Source organism: Myotis lucifugus, unplaced genomic scaffold (assembly GCF_000147115.1).
Source record: "Myotis lucifugus unplaced genomic scaffold, Myoluc2.0 scaffold_111, whole genome shotgun sequence".
Lineage (NCBI taxonomy): Eukaryota > Metazoa > Chordata > Mammalia > Chiroptera > Vespertilionidae > Myotis > Myotis lucifugus.
This window is the reverse complement of record NW_005871159.1, coordinates 3,750,016-3,771,423: the sequence shown is the minus strand read 5'-3', so window position 1 is coordinate 3,771,423 and position 21,408 is coordinate 3,750,016. Positions and strand designations below refer to the sequence as shown.

The following is a 21,408-nucleotide window of genomic DNA, read 5'->3' as shown; positions in this document are numbered from 1 at the left end:
CTGAACAAAATGGATCTAGAGACATGAGGCATGGAAAAGCTTGTGGATTCTCAGAGGGGAGACAAGGGGTGGTTGAGTAGGTGGGATGAAATCACCCAAAGACCTTGAATGCATTTATGCATAACCCATGGACCCAGACAATAGGGTGGTGAAGGCCTGGGGAAGAGGGCAGAGGTGGCCTAGAAGGGTTCATTGGGGGGGTGGGGGGGGGGGGGAAGGGGACATATGTAATACTTTCAGCAATAAAGATTTTAAATAATAATAATTCTCAACTTCATCTAGAGAATTATGATGGAAGCAACTGACTACGCCATCTCTCATTAAGCCCAGCAACCTTCTTCCTTTGGTGCCTGCCCCCAGTCCTCTCACATTTTGTTGTCCTTTTTGGGAGCCAAATGGAAAGAAAGGGGGAGGGGGGATGCTGTAAAGCTTATTATAGTGTCTTTTTCCCCACAAGCCTCCAGCAGACTCCGTTTGATATTGGATCAAAGTGAACATTAATGCTTGCTTAACCTCATGCGGATGATTCACCTGGGCAAGCCACTCCCGCAGAGAGCTAACTAATAGACAGATGGATTTTCCGCATGAGCACTGCTCTCTTCGGGGATTCGGTTTTTGCCCTTTTGTGTTCTGCTTGCGTCAGTATATCCAGGTCTCTGTATCTATGGTAGTTCCAATGTTTCTTTTGAATTGAGGCCTGATGCTCAACTCAGCCCTAAAACACTTAGTTCTGTGTCCGGGGCAAGTTCCTAGCACCTGTACTAATAACGTACTTTAGGTGACCGTATGTTGAACTCTCGCCCATATTCTCTTTTAATATAGGGAATGACCAACCCCAATGAATGGCTTTTCTTAGTGAGAGACTTACAGTGAGGCACAATTATAACACAGTTGCATGGTTACCAAAACACTCCTGAATTTGATAGTGTGAAGTGGCTTTTGAAAAATGTCCATAAAAGAGGAATCCTTTAAAATCAATTCTAATTTACTTACCTGTCTCTTTTTTCTACCCTTATCCTGTTTTCCTAGTCATCATTTTCTGTGTGTCGCCCTTGAACTAGTGAGTTAATAGCTTTTGGATACTGTTGTGATTAGGACTTTTTTTAATGGATCCTATTACTCCCTGTCACCGCCTGCAGTGCCGGGAAGCCCCATAGGTTGAGTGGGTGTCAGAGACTCCCGGCTAAAGAGGTGGGGACGCCATGCTTGGCTTGGTGTCAGCATGATCTGGTTCCTGGGAGGGGCTGACCACCCCTGCTCCTGTCTGCATGTGGGGAACCAGCCAGATCAGAGAATGGCTTATTCTTTTGCTGCATTTCAGACCACAGCTCCTCTTCCGTGGTCCCAGCTCCTGGGCTTGGTCCTTGCTAGTACCGTTGCACAGAGCAGCTGTGTTCCCACTTGACCCAGGTCGCCGAGCTGCCTGGAGAGTGACGCAGGTTATTGAGAAGTGATGTCACTGGTCCCCGTGCAGCTTGGGAGATGGGCACTGTAGCAGGCAGGCAGGCTGCAGGCCTGGGAGTGTGGTTGACATTTTGTGCAAAGTGGGTCATGCTGTTCCCATGATTCCAGATCAACAGGCAAAGTATCAAGGGTTTTGCAGGGCCCTGTGCCTCCCCCATTCCTTTAGAAAAGTACAAAACAGTGTGGCTCGGCCCTCAGGCCGCTCGGCCCGCAGGCCGCTCAGCAAGTGCCCCGTTTTACCCAGCGGGGAGGCCGGGCCAGCCCTGACAGTGAAAGAATTTCATTTGCTGACGGCTTTTGTGCTGTGCCTGTGGCACAGCAGATAGGCTCAGCGAGGGAGACGAGAAGGAAAAGGGCACCGTGCTGCCAGGCAGTCTGCAGCCGGAGAAGAGGGGATGGTGGCAGTGAGCAGTTAAGGGTTGGCAGTCTTCTGTTCCCAGCCTGTGGCCACATGCTCTCTGCAAGTCACGCCGCGTGATTGCTATCTGTGAACCACCTCTGAGCGAGGTTGGGGCACCGGGCAGGGAATGGAGGACAGGCCTCTCCGAGTTGCTGCCTGCCCTCTACCCCTGGCCTGGCCTGGGGTCCTTGAACATGCCAAGCAGCCCTGACCTTGGGACCATGCCACCCACCGGTCCCTCTCTTGATAGGTGCTCGCGCTCTGCATCAGGTTCCTGCTCTGTGGTCACCTTCTCTAACTGCAGTTCCCACTCTGTGAGCCCAACCCCTCAGCCTGCTTTATTTCTTCTTGCCATCAGTTACATTACATAACCTTTTGTATGTGTGTGTTTCCACCGCAGCCTGGACTTTTGTTCCCTCGGGGCCTTAGTAAGGCTCCTGGCACATAGGAGGCACCCAGGAAGTGTGTGATGTGAATGAAGAAACGTGCACACGGGAGCGAGGGGTGGGAAATGGGTAGCTGGCTAGACAAAAATGGCATTGTGTGGAGTAAAGGATGGAAGAAAACCTTTGGTGCCGATGTCTCTTGGTGACTTGTGTAAAAACAAACCTGTCTAAGAAGGTTATAGTGCATGTTGGTTGTGGGCGTGGTAGGAGCACAGTTGGGGGAAAACCTTTATCACAGAAGCAGGCCTGTGAGCCATGGATCAGGACACTGCTTGTCAATAAGCCCAGCTCTGGGCATCCTCCTTCCTTTCAACACAGACTTTCAGTGACTCTCTCTGAAAACTTTATTTCCCACTCATGTCTTTTCAGAGACTGTTTCACTAGATTTTTTTAAAAAATATATTTTTTATTAATTGTTAGAGAGGAAGAATGAGGGAGAGAGAGATAAAAACATCAAGGATGAGAGAGAAACATTAATCGGCTGCCTCCTGCACGCCCCCTACTGGGGGTCCAGCCCGCAACCCCTGGCCTGTGCCCTGACCAGGAATCGAACCTCTTGGTTCATGGGTCAACACTCAACCACCGAGCCACACTGGCCAGGACCACTAGCTATTTTATGTGCTCCCAAGTTTGTGAAAAGTTCTGCAAGCCTGAGAAAAGCCTTCTCCAGCAGAGAGAAATGCAGTGTGAGACAGAGGTGCTGCTGCTGACGCCCACCCCTCGAGTGCGCTTTTGTGTGGAGATGTTCCGTCTGAGAAAGACAGGAGTCTCCTGCACCGACCACTTCCACGGGCCTCTGCTCGAGACGGGTTTAGATCTGGATTATTCAGGACAGATGGTTGTAACAGAATTCTTCAGTGCCTCCAAGTACCGAGTTCCACACTGTGGCAGCCTGCTGCTGGGTTCAGTACACTGGGACTGAAATTTCGCCGTATGTTTCATCAAGCTGTTTTTCTGTTGCCGTGATGTTAGCCTAGTTTCTCAAGTTCAACTTTGTCCTGGGCATTGTCCTGGTAATGACAGGTCATTTGTACCACTTTCTTAGAGGCCTTTTTTTTTTTTTTTTAAGTCTACTCATGTTTTTCCCTCCTCCCCAGCTCCACCCTACCGGTCTGTTTCCTATCATTTTAAAATATTCCTGTGCTCCTGTTTCCAGCTTTTCTGTTTCTTCCTTGCATGGAAACCAAAACTGGCCACTAAGAGCTCTCTGAAAGGCCTCTTAGTTAAAAATCGTCATGAGCCCCTGACTGCCCTTGTCAGGGATCTTCCGGGTGCTAGATCCCAGGATACTGTTATGGGAACCTTATTTTTACAGCTTGGTATCAAAGGTGTATATGCAGCTTGTTTCAGTATGCATCATTCTAACAGCTACTCTTTAGCAAACTGGATTTTGTGTTTGGCTCACAGCGTCCTGAACGTCTTGTTTGTTCGAGGTCTCCAGGCATGCTCCTTTGTGTTTCTTCGGGTTTGGCAATCTTGTACACCGTAGGTGTTTGGTATGTGTGTATCTAATTAGCATGCTAATTTTAGCCCCGTCTTTCCTGTTTAGAGAATGTCTCCCAAGGTGTTAGCACGCCTCCACCTGTGTTGCTGTGCTCCTGGGGGTGATAGGACTTGAAGTGGACATGGTGGTTATCACAACAACTGGGGCTTGCTGGTGGCATTTCCTGGTCGGGCCAGGGACACAGTGCCAGCGGTGCCCCTGCAGAGGAACCCGGTGCCCACAGGTAATGGGCAGTATTCATCATGGAGTTGAGCCTGTGGCAAACACACAGTAAGAAGCCTTTACCGTGGGCTTCCTGCACGCCAGGCACTGCCTAAGGGCACTATTTGACCTTCTTAACCTTAAGAGGCAATTACTGATTCTCCCGTTTTATGATAGGAGGTTAAATGATGTGTCCAAAGTCACATTGCTAGTAAGTGGGAAAATAAGTTTCAAACCCAGATTGTCTGAGGAGAGGCCAGCTCTGAACCACTTCATCATCGGCAGCCTGGTATGCCTGCTCTCAGCCCCTTCACACCGAGTACCTGGGTGTTAGGCCCACCAGTAAGCGGTGTACCCATCCAGTCATAGCAGGGTCCAGATTTGAAATGTCTTAGGAGGGGGTAAGTCTGTCCATCAGCTTGTCCATCAGCAGTTAGTTCTTCCAATAGTCGTGGCGTTAATGGCCTTGTTCCTCCTTGAGCAGTCCCTCTATTTGCTTTCGATTGAGGTGCAGGGCCTATTCCATCAGACGAAGTTAAATTGTGTCAGAGTGAGTTCAATTGCACAAAAACATGATGGTTGTCTTCCAAAATTTGCATTTTCTAGGTGATTTTCAATAGATTATGAAAACATAGATAAGATTAAGCAGCCTTTAATAGATAAAACATTTCTTATTTAAGCATGGAAACATTTTTACGAAAAATTCTGCTGAGGAAATGTGAAGTTTAACAGATTCTTCTTAAGATGCTCTAGAATTTTTGGCCCCTGAAGAGGTTCAGTCTGAGGGAGGAACGTGGCTCAGGATAAGAATGGTCTTAGGAATACAGTATGTTAAAGAGCTGTTTATTTTTTAAATGTTTTTAAATGTCGGAAGTGACCTAGTGACCCGGGGTGTCAAAGGTGGTATACCCAACCGCTGGCTCTGTGGTGGCTTCTTGGTTTCTAGCCATGGACAGAGACAGTGAGTCACCTCCCTGAGTCCCCTCCGGGGCTGGACAGACGTCCGGACCAGCACCCTGGTAGCTACTTCTTGGAGTGTCATTGATGGCTTCGCCTATCTCTTATCTCACAGCCGGGCTGGAGAGAGCCCATTAGGCAAACTCACATTAGCCAAAGAACACATATGCTCCAGCGTGGCAAGCCAAGGAAGAGAGGTAGCATTAAATGATTAACAGCTGGGTTAATAAAACTGATGCTTGCCTTTGCTCTTGGAAGGTAAAATGTTTGTGGTTATTTCTGTAAGAGTAATGGCCAGGAAAGTTGAAAATGTATGTCTCCTATAGTTAATATAGGAAATCTAGACCATTTGTGTATAAAAAGTTGCCTAGCTGCCCTATAAATGTCAATCTTGAATAAGGGGGAAATGAATAAGGGGGAAGTAAGGGATTTATGACATCTTGGAGGATGGAGTTAGAGACGTAACTATTGATTTGATATTATCCTCAAGATGTTTTATTAAGTGAAAACAAGCAAGTAATATATACAGCAGGTCCTCAAATAACATAATTTCGTTATGATGTTGATGAGATGCCATGAGAACTTAACTCTTGTTTTTATCAATTAGCCTATGGTAAAATTGGTTTCATTTTGCCATAGTTCATATTGAGGATGTTAAGTGAGGATTTACTGTATATACTTCTTGGTATAACAGTATTTTTCTAAGCTGCTTTTTCTGTGACACCCCGCCCCCATTAAGAATATATTTTACATCACAGCTGAGTACATCATACTTATAAATATGATACAATAACATTAAAGATTTATGAAACAGTATTCATTCTCACTTTCATTATCATTATTTTTAATACTAAGTTAACTTGATCATCTACTAATATATGATCTACATCTACAATCCACAGTTGTAAAAACACCCATTTAGTATGGCCTCTTTTGTGTGCAAAAGAGAAAAATCTTGGGAAGTATACCCAAAAATCTCACCATTAGGTTTCTCCTGGTATTGGGGCTTCAGGGATTGTGGTTGGAGGGAAGTGATAAGATTTTTTTTTACCACCTCTTTTCATTTTTATTTTTATTTTTTTAAAGATAGTCTATCCACATACATTTTTTTTGTTCCATTTATTCATTCTCTTGTTTGTATCTTTTTTAAATTTTATTTTATTGTTTAAGATATTACAAATAGTAGTACATATGTCTCCTTTTTTTCCCCATTGACCTTCCCCCGCCTCCCCTAACCGCCCCCCCTTCCCCAGTGTCTTGCGTCTGATGGTTGTGCTTATATGCATGCACACAAGTCCTTCGGTTGATTTCTTACCCCCCCCCCCCCAACCCTCCCCTACCTTCCCACTATAGTCTGACAGTCTGTTCAATGCTTCTTTGCCTCTATTTTTATTCAACAGTTTATAATGTTCTTTATATTCCACAAATGAGTGAGATCATGTGGTATTTATCTTTCACTTGTACTTTTTTTAAAAATATAATTTTATTGATTTCAGAGAGGAAGGGAGAGGGAGAGAGAGAGTCAGAAACGTCAATGATGAGAGGGCATCGTTGATCAGCTGCCTCCTGCACACCCCCCACTGGGGATCTAGCCCGAAACCCAGGCATGTGCCCTTGACCAGAATCGAACCTGGGACCCTTTAGTCCTCAGGCCGAGGCTCTATCCACTGAGCCAAACCAGCTAGGACCTCTTTTCATTTTTAATATTTGAATTTTTTACAGTGGGCATGAATGAAGTATTTAAAAAAAGTAAAAGTAACAAGCAGAGAAAACCACCTTTTCACTGTGGCATTCCTTCCTTTGATACAGCACTTCCTGTCTTTGTCCTCTTGGCTCCGCCTTGTTCTTGCCGCATGGGATCCCCTCCTGTCTGACACCATTCCCTCCAGTTTCACTCCTCCCCACTGAGATTTCAGCTTCACGTGGTGTTTTTATGGGACTGAGAGAAGTTTAGACTGGCACTTCTAAAGTGAATTCACGGGACTGTGTCTTTCGTTTTCATTTTCAAATTAGAACTAGCAGATAAGTTACTTCTGTGAGTTTAAAAAAATATTTTTGCATAAGGAATTTAACCTTGTCTGTAGCATATTCTTGGAAAATTTGTTCTTTTAGGAAATATAGTACATAAAGAGCATTTTGAGTAGAGCTTAATCAATGTCTTTTTTTTCTTAATAGGTTTTAAAATGGAACATTTTGATGCATCACTTAGTACCTATTTCAAGGCATTGCTAGGCCCCCGAGGTAAGGTGGTTTTTGGTTTTGCTTCCTTTCCTCTCCCTACCCTCCACCCCCTTCCTGGATATAGCCACTTGCAAATATTGTGTGATGATAATCTAGAAAACATTAGCATTTTCTATGATAAGACTAAGGCCTTGTCCTGGGTAACAAGGGCCTTGGAGAAGTCCTCTGATGGTTACTGAAATGGTGCCGCGTTCCGGCTGCTGGAGCAGAGACACAGCTCCTGTGACCCTCTGCTTGTTTTAGCAGGAAATCACATTATGCTATCAGGCTTATAGCCTGAAAATGCCAAGATTTCACCGTTATCACCTGTATATTTTCCTCAATTCTTATGAGTCTCCAGCTGAAACTGGCTTCCAAAATGCACTATTGCACTAGGAGTTTAAAACTCTTTCCCTTTGACCATTGTCAGGGCTTTTTAATGTCCTTCCACATTGTGTCATGTCAGCAAGTAAATATATACACATGCACTCACATTTTACCATCTCTTCATCTTTTATTGTCTCTTAGGAAGTAAATCAGCTCCTTGATTGCCTTCCTTTAATGTCATCAAAAATGTTTCTCAGGGTCTGACCTATAAAGAAGGAACTTTTTAGGTTCACAGAATTAATTTACAGGGAAACAGCAACTTTAAAACAGATCTTTTAAAAGATTCTCGGTTTCACTCATGATTTTTAAAACTCAGGAGAAAGCAGCAGTTTATTCGTATGGCAGAGATGAAATCATGTATGATGCCATTTGTGACAGTGAGGATGTGGAGATAGAGCCTAAATTGGTGTAACCTCTCTGGAGGGTAGTTGTGTCTTCTGTTGGAACTAAAATGCACATGCCCTTTGACTCAAGAATTTATCCTACAACTAATCTTGATCAGTTATGCAAAGATGTACATCAGAATGTTCCTTATGGCATTGCTTGTCAAAACTGAAATAACCTAGATGCCCATTCATAGGGGACAGGTTAAATACATTTGTGCGCAGCCCGTGGAAAAGAGCAAGTTAAGTTAGATCCATCTGTATGCTTGTGTTGGGACGATGCCCCACTTCAGCTTTATGGGACCCCAAGATTCCATTTTCACTAGCTGAAATGATAATAAAACTTACTAGCTTGCATTACAAGGTCAACTCCTGAGTTTCAGGGGTTGAATGCTGTTAAGCAATCCCTGTTCTTGTCATTTTCTACTTTGCATCCTCAGTACAGCAGCAGCTCTGTCCTCAGAACAGGTCCCCCACCCGTCGTGGTGGGATGGCTGCAGAGGAGGAAGAAATCTCATCTGCATGGGTTTACGAACAAGGAAACCCTTCCCAGAGCCCCTCACCAGCTGTCATTTTCTCAAAGCTCAGTGGCCATCTTTGCTTCACATGCCCATGTCTGCATCTGTCACCAGAGAGTGGGTGAGGATGACCATGATTAGCTAGGTCCCAGCTGCCCGGGAAGTACTAGGCTCTATGGAAGGAGGTTGGATACTTGGCTAATATGGAAAGATGAAGATCTGTCATAAAACTTAAAAAGCAAGGTGTAGACGGAACTTCAAGTAAAAGGAAATGGGAGATTTCTGTGTGTATGCTTTTTGTGTTTTGAAACATAACTCACATGCAAACATCTGATGTTAGTTGCTAAGTGGGAACTTGTTTTCTCAGAATTGACAGCTGAAAACAAAGGTGTTAAGAATCCCCTTGCTGAGCTCACTGGGGCCGGCCACTTCCCTGACGGACTTCTGAGAACCACCAATTCTACAGAACTGGTGGTAACACCTTCTACCGCACCAGCCCAACTAGTGGGAGAGGGGAGAGGCCATCTCCCTCTGACGCCAAGGAGGAAAGCCAGGAAACCTGGGGGGAAACTTAAGGTATCTGCAAGAAAGCAGGCTGACAGGTCCTCCCAATACACATAGGCTTGTCCTATGAGGTCAAGGGAAAAAGCATTGGAGAGAAGGCAAGGTGGTCCAGCCAGGAGGTCAGAGAAGGGACAGAGGCTGTCCCTTTTAGCTGCTGTGACTCAGAAGATCCAGGATGTGAAACCTTCGTGTGCTTCTGAGCTCCAGAGGAGGGGGGCCTTGGAGAAGCCACAGGATTTGGGGGCTCGCCAGGGCAGGATACGGAGGGGAACAGGCTGCAGAGGTGGCTTCCTGGGAGTCGGCCAGAAGAGGAAGTTGAATCTTGCAGTAGACCAGCGGTTCTCAACCTGGGGGTCGAACGACCCTTTCACAGGGGTCGCCTAAGACCATCGGAAAACACATATATAATTACATATTGTTTTTCTGATTAATCACTATGCTTTAATTATGTTCAATTTGTAACAATGAAATTGGGGGTCACCACAACATGAGGCACTGCATTAAAGGGTGGCGGCGTTAGGAAGGTTGAGAACCACTGCAGTAGACGGATAACACCTAGGGGATCTGGCTGCCAGGGAGTTGACTCCCATCCCAGGAGAAGGTTGTCACATTGCTGCCGGCAGCTACTTAGAACTAATTTTCTTTTCCTCCTCATTCCTGCTTAGAAAACGGGGTGGGAGCAAGGGAGTTCTTTCCTAGACCAAGTAGCTCCCTGGAAACCATGTAGGTCTTCTCAAGCCTCTACTCCTCACGTGGTTCCTTAATACCTTAAATCAGGGGTCCTCGAACTACGGCCCGCGGGCCACATGCAAATACAAATATTGTATTTGTTCCCGTTTTGTTTTTTTACTTCAAAATAAGATATGTGCAGTGTGCATAGGAATTTGTTCATAGTTTTTTTTTAAACTATAGTCCGGCCCTCCAACGGTCTGAGGGACAGTGAACTGGCCCCCTGTTTAAAAAGTTTGAGGACCCCTGCCTTAAATAGTCACTTACTGGTCATTGCTGCTTCACCCTCACTTTAAAAAAATCACTGTGCCCTGTGCTGGTGACGGTTGCGCTCCCAGCAGATGCTGCCTGTCGAATCAGTGACTGTCATTAAGCTGGCTAAGTGGCACGTTGCCTGAGTCTGCCTGCTGGGAGGGCTTGCTGACTCTTGGCTGAGATGGAGGACTTGGGAGTTCAAAGACTGCCGTGTCTAGGGTTTCATTACCCCATGCATAATTTAACAAACCTGGTTGATAAATCCAGTTAGTGGAAAATTTAGCTTTCGCTCTTTTTTTTAAGGTTTTTTGGAAAGGATTTTTTAAATTATTATTTTACTTAGCAAAAATCATGAGTAATATACACATTGTTGTTCAGAACATGTACCAGGGAGCTTCATCTTGGATGACATAGACCGAAAACTCAATGCTTCCTCTTGTTGCTCCGTTGGTAATAGGAACATTAGTATTAGGAAACTATTATAAAGTTGTGGTTAGAGATTTTTTTTTTTTTTTTGGTATTTGAAAAAGGTTGTGGTGATCACTAACTACTGTTCCTTTATTATTTTCCAGATACCAGAGTAAAAGGATGGTTTCTTCTGGACAATTATATACCTACTTTCATCTGCTCCACCATATACTTACTAATTGTATGGCTGGGGCCCAAATACATGAAGAACAGGCAGCCGCTCGCTTGCCGAAGGATTTTAGTGGTGTATAACCTTGGGCTCACCTTGCTGTCTCTCTATATGTTCTGTGAGGTAGGTCCGAGGTTCACGGGCTTTCTCTCACTTAACTCTACTCGTGTTGCTGTCCTGAATTGTGTTCCTAAATGAAGGTGGTGGTAGGGGAACTCGGAGAGCAAGTACATTAATTATACTTTCAGTGTGTTTTTGAAAATTGATATTTCAAAATGCCAGTGTTGTTTGCCCTCTGGAATATGTAAAATAGAAGCCTTTGCTATTGATTCTCATGTTTTGTATTATATTTAGAAGTAAAATAAATATTTCAGAAATACTCTTATGCGAGCAGAATACAGAGCGGAAAATGAACAAAACGTGAAAAACAGATCTGTGAGCACTTTATTATTATAAGTATTTAATAGATGGTTCTTGTTTGGAGGTGGGGAGGAAGGAAGTGGGTGTTACCAGTGTTTGGTTGTGTTTGTGGTAAGTCAGCCTCTATCCTGATCTGATAATTGTAAATAGGTTTGAGATTTGACAAATTATTTTTTAAAAGCTAAGAAGAGTGGATAGGAGATCTGTGTTAAGGTTTGAATGGTTTGCGTATGTTCAGACCCAATTATTTCTTCTATATAACTGGAATGTTGGAGACCACATTGATGATCTCAAAGTCAAATGTAGCTTAAATAAAAATGAAAGACAAACCAGAATCGATACTATGTCCTTCCTATTTTGCAAAGTATAGTAATACAGCCTTTAAAAGCTGAGGGCGGGCGGGAGGACTGTTCTCCAGTAGTAAGCACAATTTTAGGGGAAGGACTACACCTTTCAGGCTTACAACACAAGTGTCTTACAACACAGAGTTATAGCTACATCTGTGAGGTGGAGAATTAAGCCATACCTAAAACAGACACTTTTAAGCAGTCCTGTTCCGATTTTTGACCTTTTATTGTGGCTTTAATTCTCCACGGAGTAGTGAATAAGATAAAGGGGAGAAGGAAGGGGAGTGCTGAATACAAATCTTAAAATTAGTGTTTCAAGAAAGAATAAATTTGTGCCAGCCTCAGGCTGTGATGGCTCCCTGTCTGCGTGTGGCTGGCTGTGTATGAGGATGGATATGGGTGTATAAGCTATTGGGAAACATTGCATTTGATCATCAGAGGTATTGTAGCTGTGGGAGGTCTGTGTCTTGTTCTCCCACACATATTTCATAAGCCATGGTAACGATTTTGTAACTACAACACTAGATGCTACGTATCATTACTTTTATGCTTGACTCTCTGTCAAATGCTTACAACTCCTCTTTTGCTTTGTTTCTGTCCTATTCTAGAACAAAGGTAGTATAATTAGCCTGCAAGATGGAGATGGCAGGACTGGAGGCAGGGCCAGTGCGCAGGAGGGACTCCTGGGCCCAGCACTGTGCCCATCTCTGTGTGTCCAAGGGACAAAACCGCAGCCAGCTGGCAGGTTTTTTAGAATGAACCATTTACTTTCTCATAATTGATAGATGCTAGAGCTATTTCATTAAGAAAGCTCTTATAGGGTTTCTTATTACATATAGCAGTCGTCTAGAGAAAAAAATATGTAAGATTATTAAGTCTTATAGAACTTAAGCACCTGATGCCTTGAATGTTTCTCTGACCCTAAGATACAGCAGCAGCTTCATCATGTAACCTCACTTAAACAGATCATTTCCTGGTGAAGAGAGGGGGGAAGTGCTGCATAAATTGCTGCTTTGTATAAATGAGTGAAAGCATTTAATAAGTATAGATTTTCTTCTGACAGCTTCATGAGCACAATAGAAGGCATTGAGCAGTGAATATACAGAGACGGGAAATAACAATTGAACTTACAATTTAAAATACATAGAGAAGTCATAGATAAGGGGGGGCAATAATTCCTTAAATCAAATTAAGACTATAAACTGTACCCAGGTCAGATATGCCTGAGTTTGAAATAAGCCCTGGTACTCCAACTTAAACGATAGTTACACTTGGCTTATTTTCCCCCTCTGTACTGACATAATCTCATCAGAAATAGCATGATAACAAACCGTTTGTCAAGTTTTTTAGTTTCATTTTTGCTACCGGTTTTTCTTTTTGTACTTAGCACTTATATTCTAGGGACTACTAAAGCAGGAGGGCAGCCAGGGAGCTGCAGAACAGAACAAGCTGAGGCGGTGGTGGAGCCCAGCAGGCCCTGGTTTCAGAGAAATATCCCAAGAGTTAGAGTTGTTTGCCTGTGGTCACACAGTTGACATGGTCGTGATTGTTAATCTTCACCCTCATGCTTATCTACATATTTGGGTCTGTAAAGAATTTGAAAAATAAATGTTTAGTCATTGATATTTTTGTTTATTTAATCCTGTGGCGTGAATTCACAGCTGCCTTTGCAAGTTCTAGGTTAAGACAAAAAAAAGTTGTCTTAACTAAAGCAGACCAGGAGAAATCTTGACAGAAAAGAGATAAGAAGGAAATGGTTGGTAATCACAGAAACTGTAAAATTGCTAGAAGAAAGTAAATACATGACAGTTTTAACATCGAGTAACTGAGTTTCAAATGTAGAAAGGAAGTAGACGTGTTCATAGTTTATGCATTTGTTAGGAAGAAAATTAAGAAGAGAGTCGTGGCATTACTTTTACTTATCTCATGAATTTGGTGTTTATTTCCAGGAAAGAGGTCATAGATCCCTGATTAGAAGTATATTTGAACAGTGAGACGTTTTAGATTGAAAGTATAGGACTTTATGCAAGCCTTTTAGCTTTTACTTGTTAAATTATGGGTTGTCTAAGATACAATCAATAGTGATCTTCTTTCTTTTTTTTTTTTAATATATTTTATTGATTTTTTACAGAGAGGAAGGGAGAGAGATAGAGAGTTAGAAACTTCGATAAGAGAGAAACATCGATCAGCCGCCTCCTGCACATCTCCCACTGGGGATGTGCCCGCAACCCAGGTACATGCCCTTGACCAGAATCGAACCTGGGACCTTTCAGTCCGCAGGCCGACGCTCTATCCACTGAGCCAAACCGGTTTCGGCTTATTTCTTATTCAGAAATAAAATTTGAAGTTATAAAAGAGAAACAACTTAGTTTGCATTAACTCAGCTTTGTAAAAGTTCCCCTGTAGCAAACATAAAAATCTTGTGTTCCTTTCCATCCTCAGAGAGTCAGGGCATATTTCATCTGAACAAATGCCCCACTGTTTTTGTTTGTTTGTTTTTTTAACTATCTACTTGTCTTTCCCCTTGTCCCAAACCCCAGATTGGGAATCCCCACCTACCCAATGCGAAACTGTGGCTTTTCCAAATTATGGGGCGGGACTTGCATTTCCCTTGGCCCACCCAGCAAGCTCTCTGAGCCGCTTCTGACTCCTTTGTGTGCACATATCAACCATGAGGTTCCCACTTAGGCAGCTGCTCTGTCCTGATGTGGAACCATTTTGGTGTGTCTGCTGTCTTCTCTTTGCCTCAGCATCACCACTAAGCAGAGGGGATCTAAGTGCTTGATTTGTTATAGTCCAAGAGGGCCCGTCCCTGTTCAGCCGGCTCCCTGCACTGATCCTGCAACTCTTCAGTAGCTGCTGGGGTTAGTATTGCACAGCCCACATGACTTTGAACCGAGAGAACTGCCTGCTAACCTCTCCTTAGGAGGAACCACTGAGCATTCATAACCTGTCCATTCGGACCAGCTCTACTCGACTGCCCCTGCCCCCTCCAGCACCAGGCTCTTTCATTCTTTGGTCCCGGCTCTTTCATTCTTTGGTCCCTACCCCTTAAAAATGCTCTCCTTCTTTCTGACCTAGGCCCACCTCGGTTTGACAGCCTCTGTCTCAGTTCCTCTGTGAAGCTGTGAGGGGACTTAGCTACAGGCATGATTTTTCAGCGTAGTTTGCTTCCCCATTCCCAAGGAACGTGACACTTTTTTTTTCCATTAAAAGGTTCTGGTGGATGTGCCTCCTCTCACACAGATCACGGGCTTACAGGATGACTGTCCTGACAGTGTTTATTCCTCATCTTTTCTTCCCTTGTTGGTCTGGTCCACCCAACGTGTCCTACGCATTAGGATAGAGGAAAGCAAATGCCAGAACCACAGTTTTACTTTATCTCACAAAGACAAATCACAGATTACAAATAAGATTATTTTTTAGTATTTATATGTGTTTATTCCCTTGCAGTTAGAAGTGTATGTTGTGAGTAGTGGGAGAGAATTCTCTGACACACACACATTCAGATATTTAAAGTGTAATTTTAAAACAGTGATTGACAGCTATGTATTTAGATTGGCACAGATCCAAAACTTATTCTTTCTTTCCTTTTGCAATTTTCACATTCACTTGTAATTTTGGAACTACTTTAAAATATGGAAAATAAAATCACATAAATGATATCTATGCACCTAACAAATATTAACATTTTCTTATTGTCTTGAATTTTTTGTCTGTAAAAGAAAACATTACAAAATACATTTAACTTTCTTCTAAAGTTCATATGTTTCTTCTCTGGATATATTTTTATGCTCTTACTATATATGTATGCATACGTGACAATATATAGTATATTCTGAGACAGTTTTTTTTTAATTTACATAAATGGTATACTGTTTATACTCTTTTTCAAATAACTTTTTTCAGTTGACATATTTTGAGATGAATCTATGTTGAATTTTAAGGTTAATGTATTTGGTTTAACTTCTCTGTGTTATTTCAGTGTTAGAATTCCTTTTACCATTTTATCTGTTTGATTTTTTTATGGACATAAGGTTTCCAATTAATAATTATGTTGAATATCCTTGGGTATGTCTCCTTGTGCACATGTGATTGTGTTCTGTTCTGTTTTTACCAGATACTCTTATAAGAGTTTAATGACCCAATCTGACAGTCTCTGTCTTTTAGTGGGGAAATTTAATCCATTTTCATGTAGCATGTTAATTATTTGGAATAATTTATATCTTTTGTGTGTGTGTGTACATATTTTCTTTGTCTTTTTTTTGTTTGCTTTCTTTTGAATTTCATATGTTTTTTCATTTTACCGATTTAAAAGTTATTCACTCTAATTCTATTAGTTACCCATATTTTTTATTTTTTGTTAATCCTCATCGAGGATATTTTGATATTTTTCCATTGATTTTCTTTCTTTTTTTTTTTTTTTTTTTTTTTTTATTTAGAGAAAGAGAGAGTGAAAGGGAGGGGAGAGAGAGAGACAGAGAGGAGAGAGAGAGAAATAGAGAGACATCGATCAGTTGCCTCCGGCATGCACCCCAACTGGTGCTAGGCATCAAACCTACAACCCAGGTACATGCCCTTGACCAGGAATGGAACCTGTGACCCTGTGGTATGCGGGCCAATGCTCTAACCATTGAGAATACTGGTCAGTCCTTAACATGCATTCTTAAATTAATAGAGTCTAAAATGATTATTTCTATTTTCCTAAATAATACAAGGAGCTTAGAAAAGTTCATCTCTGATTCCCCATCCTCCATTTTATTGTTAGCAAGTGTTTAGTTCCACCTTTTCCTAAGGTCCTAATCAATCATCATTATCACAATCAATGCTTACTGATTTTTTCTCTCTCACTATTGATCTGTGAAATCCATTCTTTAAGGTTTAGTTGCCTTTTGAAATAGTTCTTTTCTGTAAAGGATACAATCTATGAGTTTCTATTTGACATCATTTTATTTGTATTTATGCTTGAACAGTATTTTAGCAGGGTGTAGAATTCTAAATCTATTTTTCCTGAGCACTCTGAAGATTTATTCCATTTTTGTACATTTGTAGGTCATCTTTTTCTTTCCAGGTATTTTAAAATTGCATTTAAAAATAAAATAGTGTGCTTAGTCATCCATTTTTATTTACCTCATTCGGGACTGTGCGCCTGAAATCTGAGAATTTGTTTCATTAATTTGAGAAAGTACTCGGCATCTTCTCCTTGACCGCCTTTCTCCCTCCATCTCCAGTGCCGCCTCGGGCTCCATTAGACACGTGTGGGACAGTCTCAGACTCCACATGCCCTCTCTTTTGTATTTTTTTTGTAGCTTTCTATCGCTCTTCTGCATTCTTCTAATTCACTCATACTTTCAATTGTCTAATCTGTTATTTCATTAATTTTTAGTTTCAGTGACTATATTTTCTTTCTAAAAGTTCATTGCTCATTCCTTTTTTCATCCTATAACATGAAACGCTGTTGTTTTTCTCCATGATAGAGATGTAAGACAGTGATCTCCAAACTGAACCATTTGCTATATTGCTTTTAAAAATATTCTTTAAAAAGTTTTCTTTCAGCTATGTCTGTGATGCCATGCCTCTGGGAATTAATATTAAATCTGCAGTAAATTTCTTTACCAGTTAAAAAAAAAAAGTAGAATGGTTTGTTTGGCATCCTGTTAAGCATCTCAAACTAGCAATTGCTGGGGTCATATCAGGTAAATGTGTCTTCCCAAATAAAAGAAAGATTTTAAAAGGACTAGCTTCCTCTTGACAGAATAATTTTTTTGGGGGAAAAAACATCACCTTGTAATTAGGCATCAATGCCGTTGGCGTTTTCGGTGATTCATGTAGCATTTCTGTGTTTGTGTTAATAGTGGGGGAGTTGGTTTTGCTTTTGTTCCTTTTGCTGCCTTGCTAGGACCAGACGTCAGTGTTTTCTAAGATCCTTTTGAAGATTTCTGATGCTGCATTATTGGGAAGATGAAAGAAGCTGAGCATTTGAGGGGATGAGTGTTCTGCCTGTGCTTTCGAGCCTCTCTAACTGGGGGGTGGATGCTGTGGGGGTAGCTCCCCAGGCACCTGACAGGAGTTCCCCCCAGGGCTCTGGCTTTGAGCATCCTCCGTAGAACCACAGAGCAGTTGCTTTGGAAACATTATATTCTGAACAGTCTTGTTTTTCTTTCCCTTCAGGCTTTCCTAAAATAGATACGTTATTGTGGGAAAATGACATTTGGAAAAACACTTAAGAGACCTTGCAATTGATTATTGAGTTTTATAAAAAAAATTGTATTTTGTTTGCCAAAATCCTTTGAAAAGATATTTATTATTTTGCTTTTTCCCATTTAAGAGGTACAGAAAAGTTGAAACATCTGGTGAGATGAATACTTATGAGGCCTGAGCTTTGCCTGAAATACTTCCCACTCTTCAGTTCCCTTAACAGCTGAAATTCCTTGCTCAGAAAGAACCCTCTCAGGGAGTGGCAGACTCCACGGTTGCTTGCCCCTTCGTACCTGGCCCTGCCCTGAGGGAATGCCATTCAGCGGGGAGAATGGAGAGAAGGATGTGGCCCACACGGCCTTCTCACCCCTCACACCCAGGGAAAGAGACAGGAATGCCTTCCAGTAGAGAGGCAGCTTGGGGTTGGTCCAAAGCCCGGCCAGACTCCTCTAAACTGACCCTGCAAACCTGTGGTAACACGGCTATGCAGCTGGTATAACAGGAGCACATCATTCTGCAAACCCTCAGCCGAAGCAAAACGAGGCTGAAAGCCAGTCATTGGCCGGAGGTCTCTCTTTAAATTATGCAAAGGATGCTCTGGCTGGGGCTTCTGGACATGGTAGGAGCAGCCCCACTTCAGACCTAGTCATGGGCTGTTGAGTGTTGGAAGCTATTTTGCTATCATTTGGTTAGACTCATAGCAAAGACTTCTATAGAACCTGCCTCATGCCAGGTGCTGGGCTAACTCATTTAATGTTCATCGCACTATTATCACCCCCTTTCTGCAGAGAGAAAGCGCCCGGGTGGGCCTGGGATCCAAACCATTGGGCAGCACTGCCTCAAAAAGCTAAATCTCGCTTGAGGTTTTTCTCTCCCCAGCCACTACCACCCCCATGAAATATAAAATAAGTGCTTCTTGCCGGGTATGTGGAAGCAACCTGCCTGAAACCACCTCTCAGGAGGCCCGAGCAGAGAGAAAAGAACTGCCAGCAAAGAGGACCAGGCCTGGAGTTCAGGGAGAGATGCCAGACATACCTGTTCCAGGTTGGGCTTGAGGACAAGCTGTTTCTTTGTGCTTTGTTCTAAAGAATTCTCTAGTGTACAGAGCCTCTCCTTATGACTTAACCAAGAGTATTCCATTCAGCTTTAACCCAGTGGTGTTCCCCGTCATAAGGGGAGTGAAACACTTTTGGAGGTCACGGGTGTAAAATTATCTTAATGAGCATCCTTATGCTCCGGACATGAACGGTTTGAAATTCAAAACCACATGCTTTGACCTGACCCTCTTCCGTAACGGCACTGCCGAGATTGGCCAGCTAAACCCTAGAGGGAATAGGTACATTTAATTTTGGAGGAGCTGATGGTTAATTTTAAACCAAGCATCTGCTGAAGATAAAGATGCAGCTAAAGGCTACTTTTCCACAGCCCCACTGTGTCCACTAAGGGTTCACACTCAGACAGAGAAGGGCAAGGGAGCTAGGAACCACTGTGTGATGTTGCATCTGTGCTGAGAATCAGGATTCCTGGGTACTGGTCCCAGCAGCGCTTCCATGAAGCTGTATGACTTCAGGCCACCCTTCTCTCGCCTGTTTCCTTATGAAAAACATGCGCTTCTACTAGGTCTAAAAATACACACTTGGAAGTTCACCTAGAAGCCAAGTTGTGAAATTATCAACCCCACACACTTGGTGGTATTGCTTAGAAATGTCCCTTGATGCATTCGCATGCCAGTGTGGATTGTCTCTGTCTCATTACCTCTCATTGCATTTCTGCGCAGGGGATAATCACCACACAGCTCATCAAGCCGTTATCACCAAAGGAGTTATCTTGCTGCTCTGACATCTTGCGGTGAATGACTGATAAGGGCCACCCAGGATGACATTTTTCTGCTTATTTTTTAAGTGTTTCAAATGACCTTGTTCCTGGAGCTGCTTTGGTAGCATTCCGGAAGGTACCATAGAAATGGATATCTTGCTAAAGGTTATCCCTCCTTTGTGGTTAAATGTGGTGTCAGTTGAGAAAAGTCAAATTGCAGCAGTAGAAATGACTCACTTCATGAACTGTGTCATCCCAGACCCAGCTGTGGCACCCACCTAACTTTTCTTTAATTGAGAAGGTGCAGGAAACCACCTTTGGTTATCGAGTTTGTCTCACAAAGAGAGAAGAAAGCTTCTCACTGGGCGTTAATCATAACTCTTCGCATGCGTATGGCCTGAGGAAGGAGAGAGCAGATGTGGTTTGTGTGATGCTGCTGTATCTGTTACCTGGGAGAAGCCAGGTAGAGTGTGGTGCTCCCCTGGAGTGCTCAGCAGTGTCCAGGGACCTGGGCACGTAGTGGGAGCTGCTCCTTGTGGCCTCCTTCATGGGAGTACAGTCCTGCCCTCTTCTGAGCTGATTCCCAGAAGCCTCACCTTTGTGCAGCCTCCTGGCCCTCTCCCCCTGCGGTGAATTTCCAGGGACTGACCAAGGCAGCTCTTTGGAAAGAAGCCCGGCGTGAGCCCTGGAGGGAAAGATGAGATGTTGACTAGAGCATTGTCTCCTTGCAGGGCTGGAGGGAAGGCCAGGACTTAGCTTGGAAAGCCTCTGGGGTCTGTTACTCACAGTCATGAGTCACCACAGGGTCTTAAAGCACAGAACTGTGTGGTTTCCTTCTGACGGGAATGGGGGGAGAGGACGCTGATACTGGCCGCTTTATGGAGGATGCTCTGAGACTCTTAGATCAGTAAAATTTAATTCAGGTGCTGGTCCTCGTGTGTTGCTATTCTAACCCTTCTGAAGCCCCGGATATTTAAGAATTGAACTTTCCATGTCACCAGTATATTTCTTGAAGACTGGTTTTCATCTTGTGAACAGAATTCAGATAAATGTCACGTTCAAACCTCATTGAGATACTTTCTTGTATTCCAGTTCCTCCATTTGAAAAGCAAAAACAAAGCCTTTTTTTCCCCTACAAATAAAACATCAGACCTGGATCTGGAGGACAAGAGCAATACCTTGAGCTAATAACTTGTTGGGCACCTCTGTGTACAAGTGCCCACGCTGGATTCCATGGAGGCGGGAGCCACAGCACTGCTGAGCTCTTGCAAGCTGCTTCAAACAGACCCATGAACTAGGGCTTAAAAGGGAGCACGTGAGCGAGTAGGTACGAGTCACGCAGAGTGAGCTTGGAGGAAGAATGGACATCAGGCTGGAGCGCTGAAGGGAGCAGCCATGAAGAAAATAGTTTTAACCGAACTCTGAAGGGTAGACGGGATTTTTAGAGCTGGAGATGGGGTACGTGGTTGCAGGGAGCATCCCAGCTGAAAGGAAGAAAGGAATGGTCGTTGCTTACATTGATTGTGCTTACCCTGCATTCCAGGTGGGATAAGAGAAGCATTGCTCACTCCATCTCCTTAATTTCCCAGCCTTAAGAGGCCGGAGTATTATTTTTATCCTATTTGAACAGTGAGGAAACTGAGGCCCAAAGAGATTAAAATACCTTCCCCAGATCACCAGCTAAACGTAGTTGATCAGCGAGGAGTTAGCCTTGTTCTGGCTACTGCCCACATCTGTGCTCTTCCCCTTGGTCGTGTGCAGTGGCTAAGGAGAGGTGGTGGGCTTGGAGGACGGAGGTGGGTGCGGCCTGCTGTTGACCAGGGAGAAGGATTAGCATGGAGGATCACTGTGGAAGAATGTGTATTTCTGAATACTGTGCCTAGGATTTAGGGTTTCATTCTGAAGTCAGTGACGAGTCACCAGAGGGTTGTAAACACAGAATTCTCTGGTTTGAGTGGCAGCA

The 21,408-nt window shown here is 43.3% G+C and overlaps 1 protein-coding gene across 1 annotated transcript in view; it reads left to right on the top strand.

The window, feature by feature from the left end:
* The window catches only part of ELOVL5 (ELOVL fatty acid elongase 5), an 81,145-nt gene that overhangs the window by 47,618 nt on the left and 12,119 nt on the right, over positions 1 to 21,408 (top strand). The window contains exons 2-3 of the mRNA XM_006093243.3: positions 7,148 to 7,213; positions 10,601 to 10,788. Of these exons, the coding sequence (XP_006093305.1) occupies positions 7,156 to 7,213; positions 10,601 to 10,788 (246 nt within the window). The 5' untranslated portion in view covers positions 7,148 to 7,155. The remainder of the gene's footprint in view (positions 1 to 7,147; positions 7,214 to 10,600; positions 10,789 to 21,408) is intronic.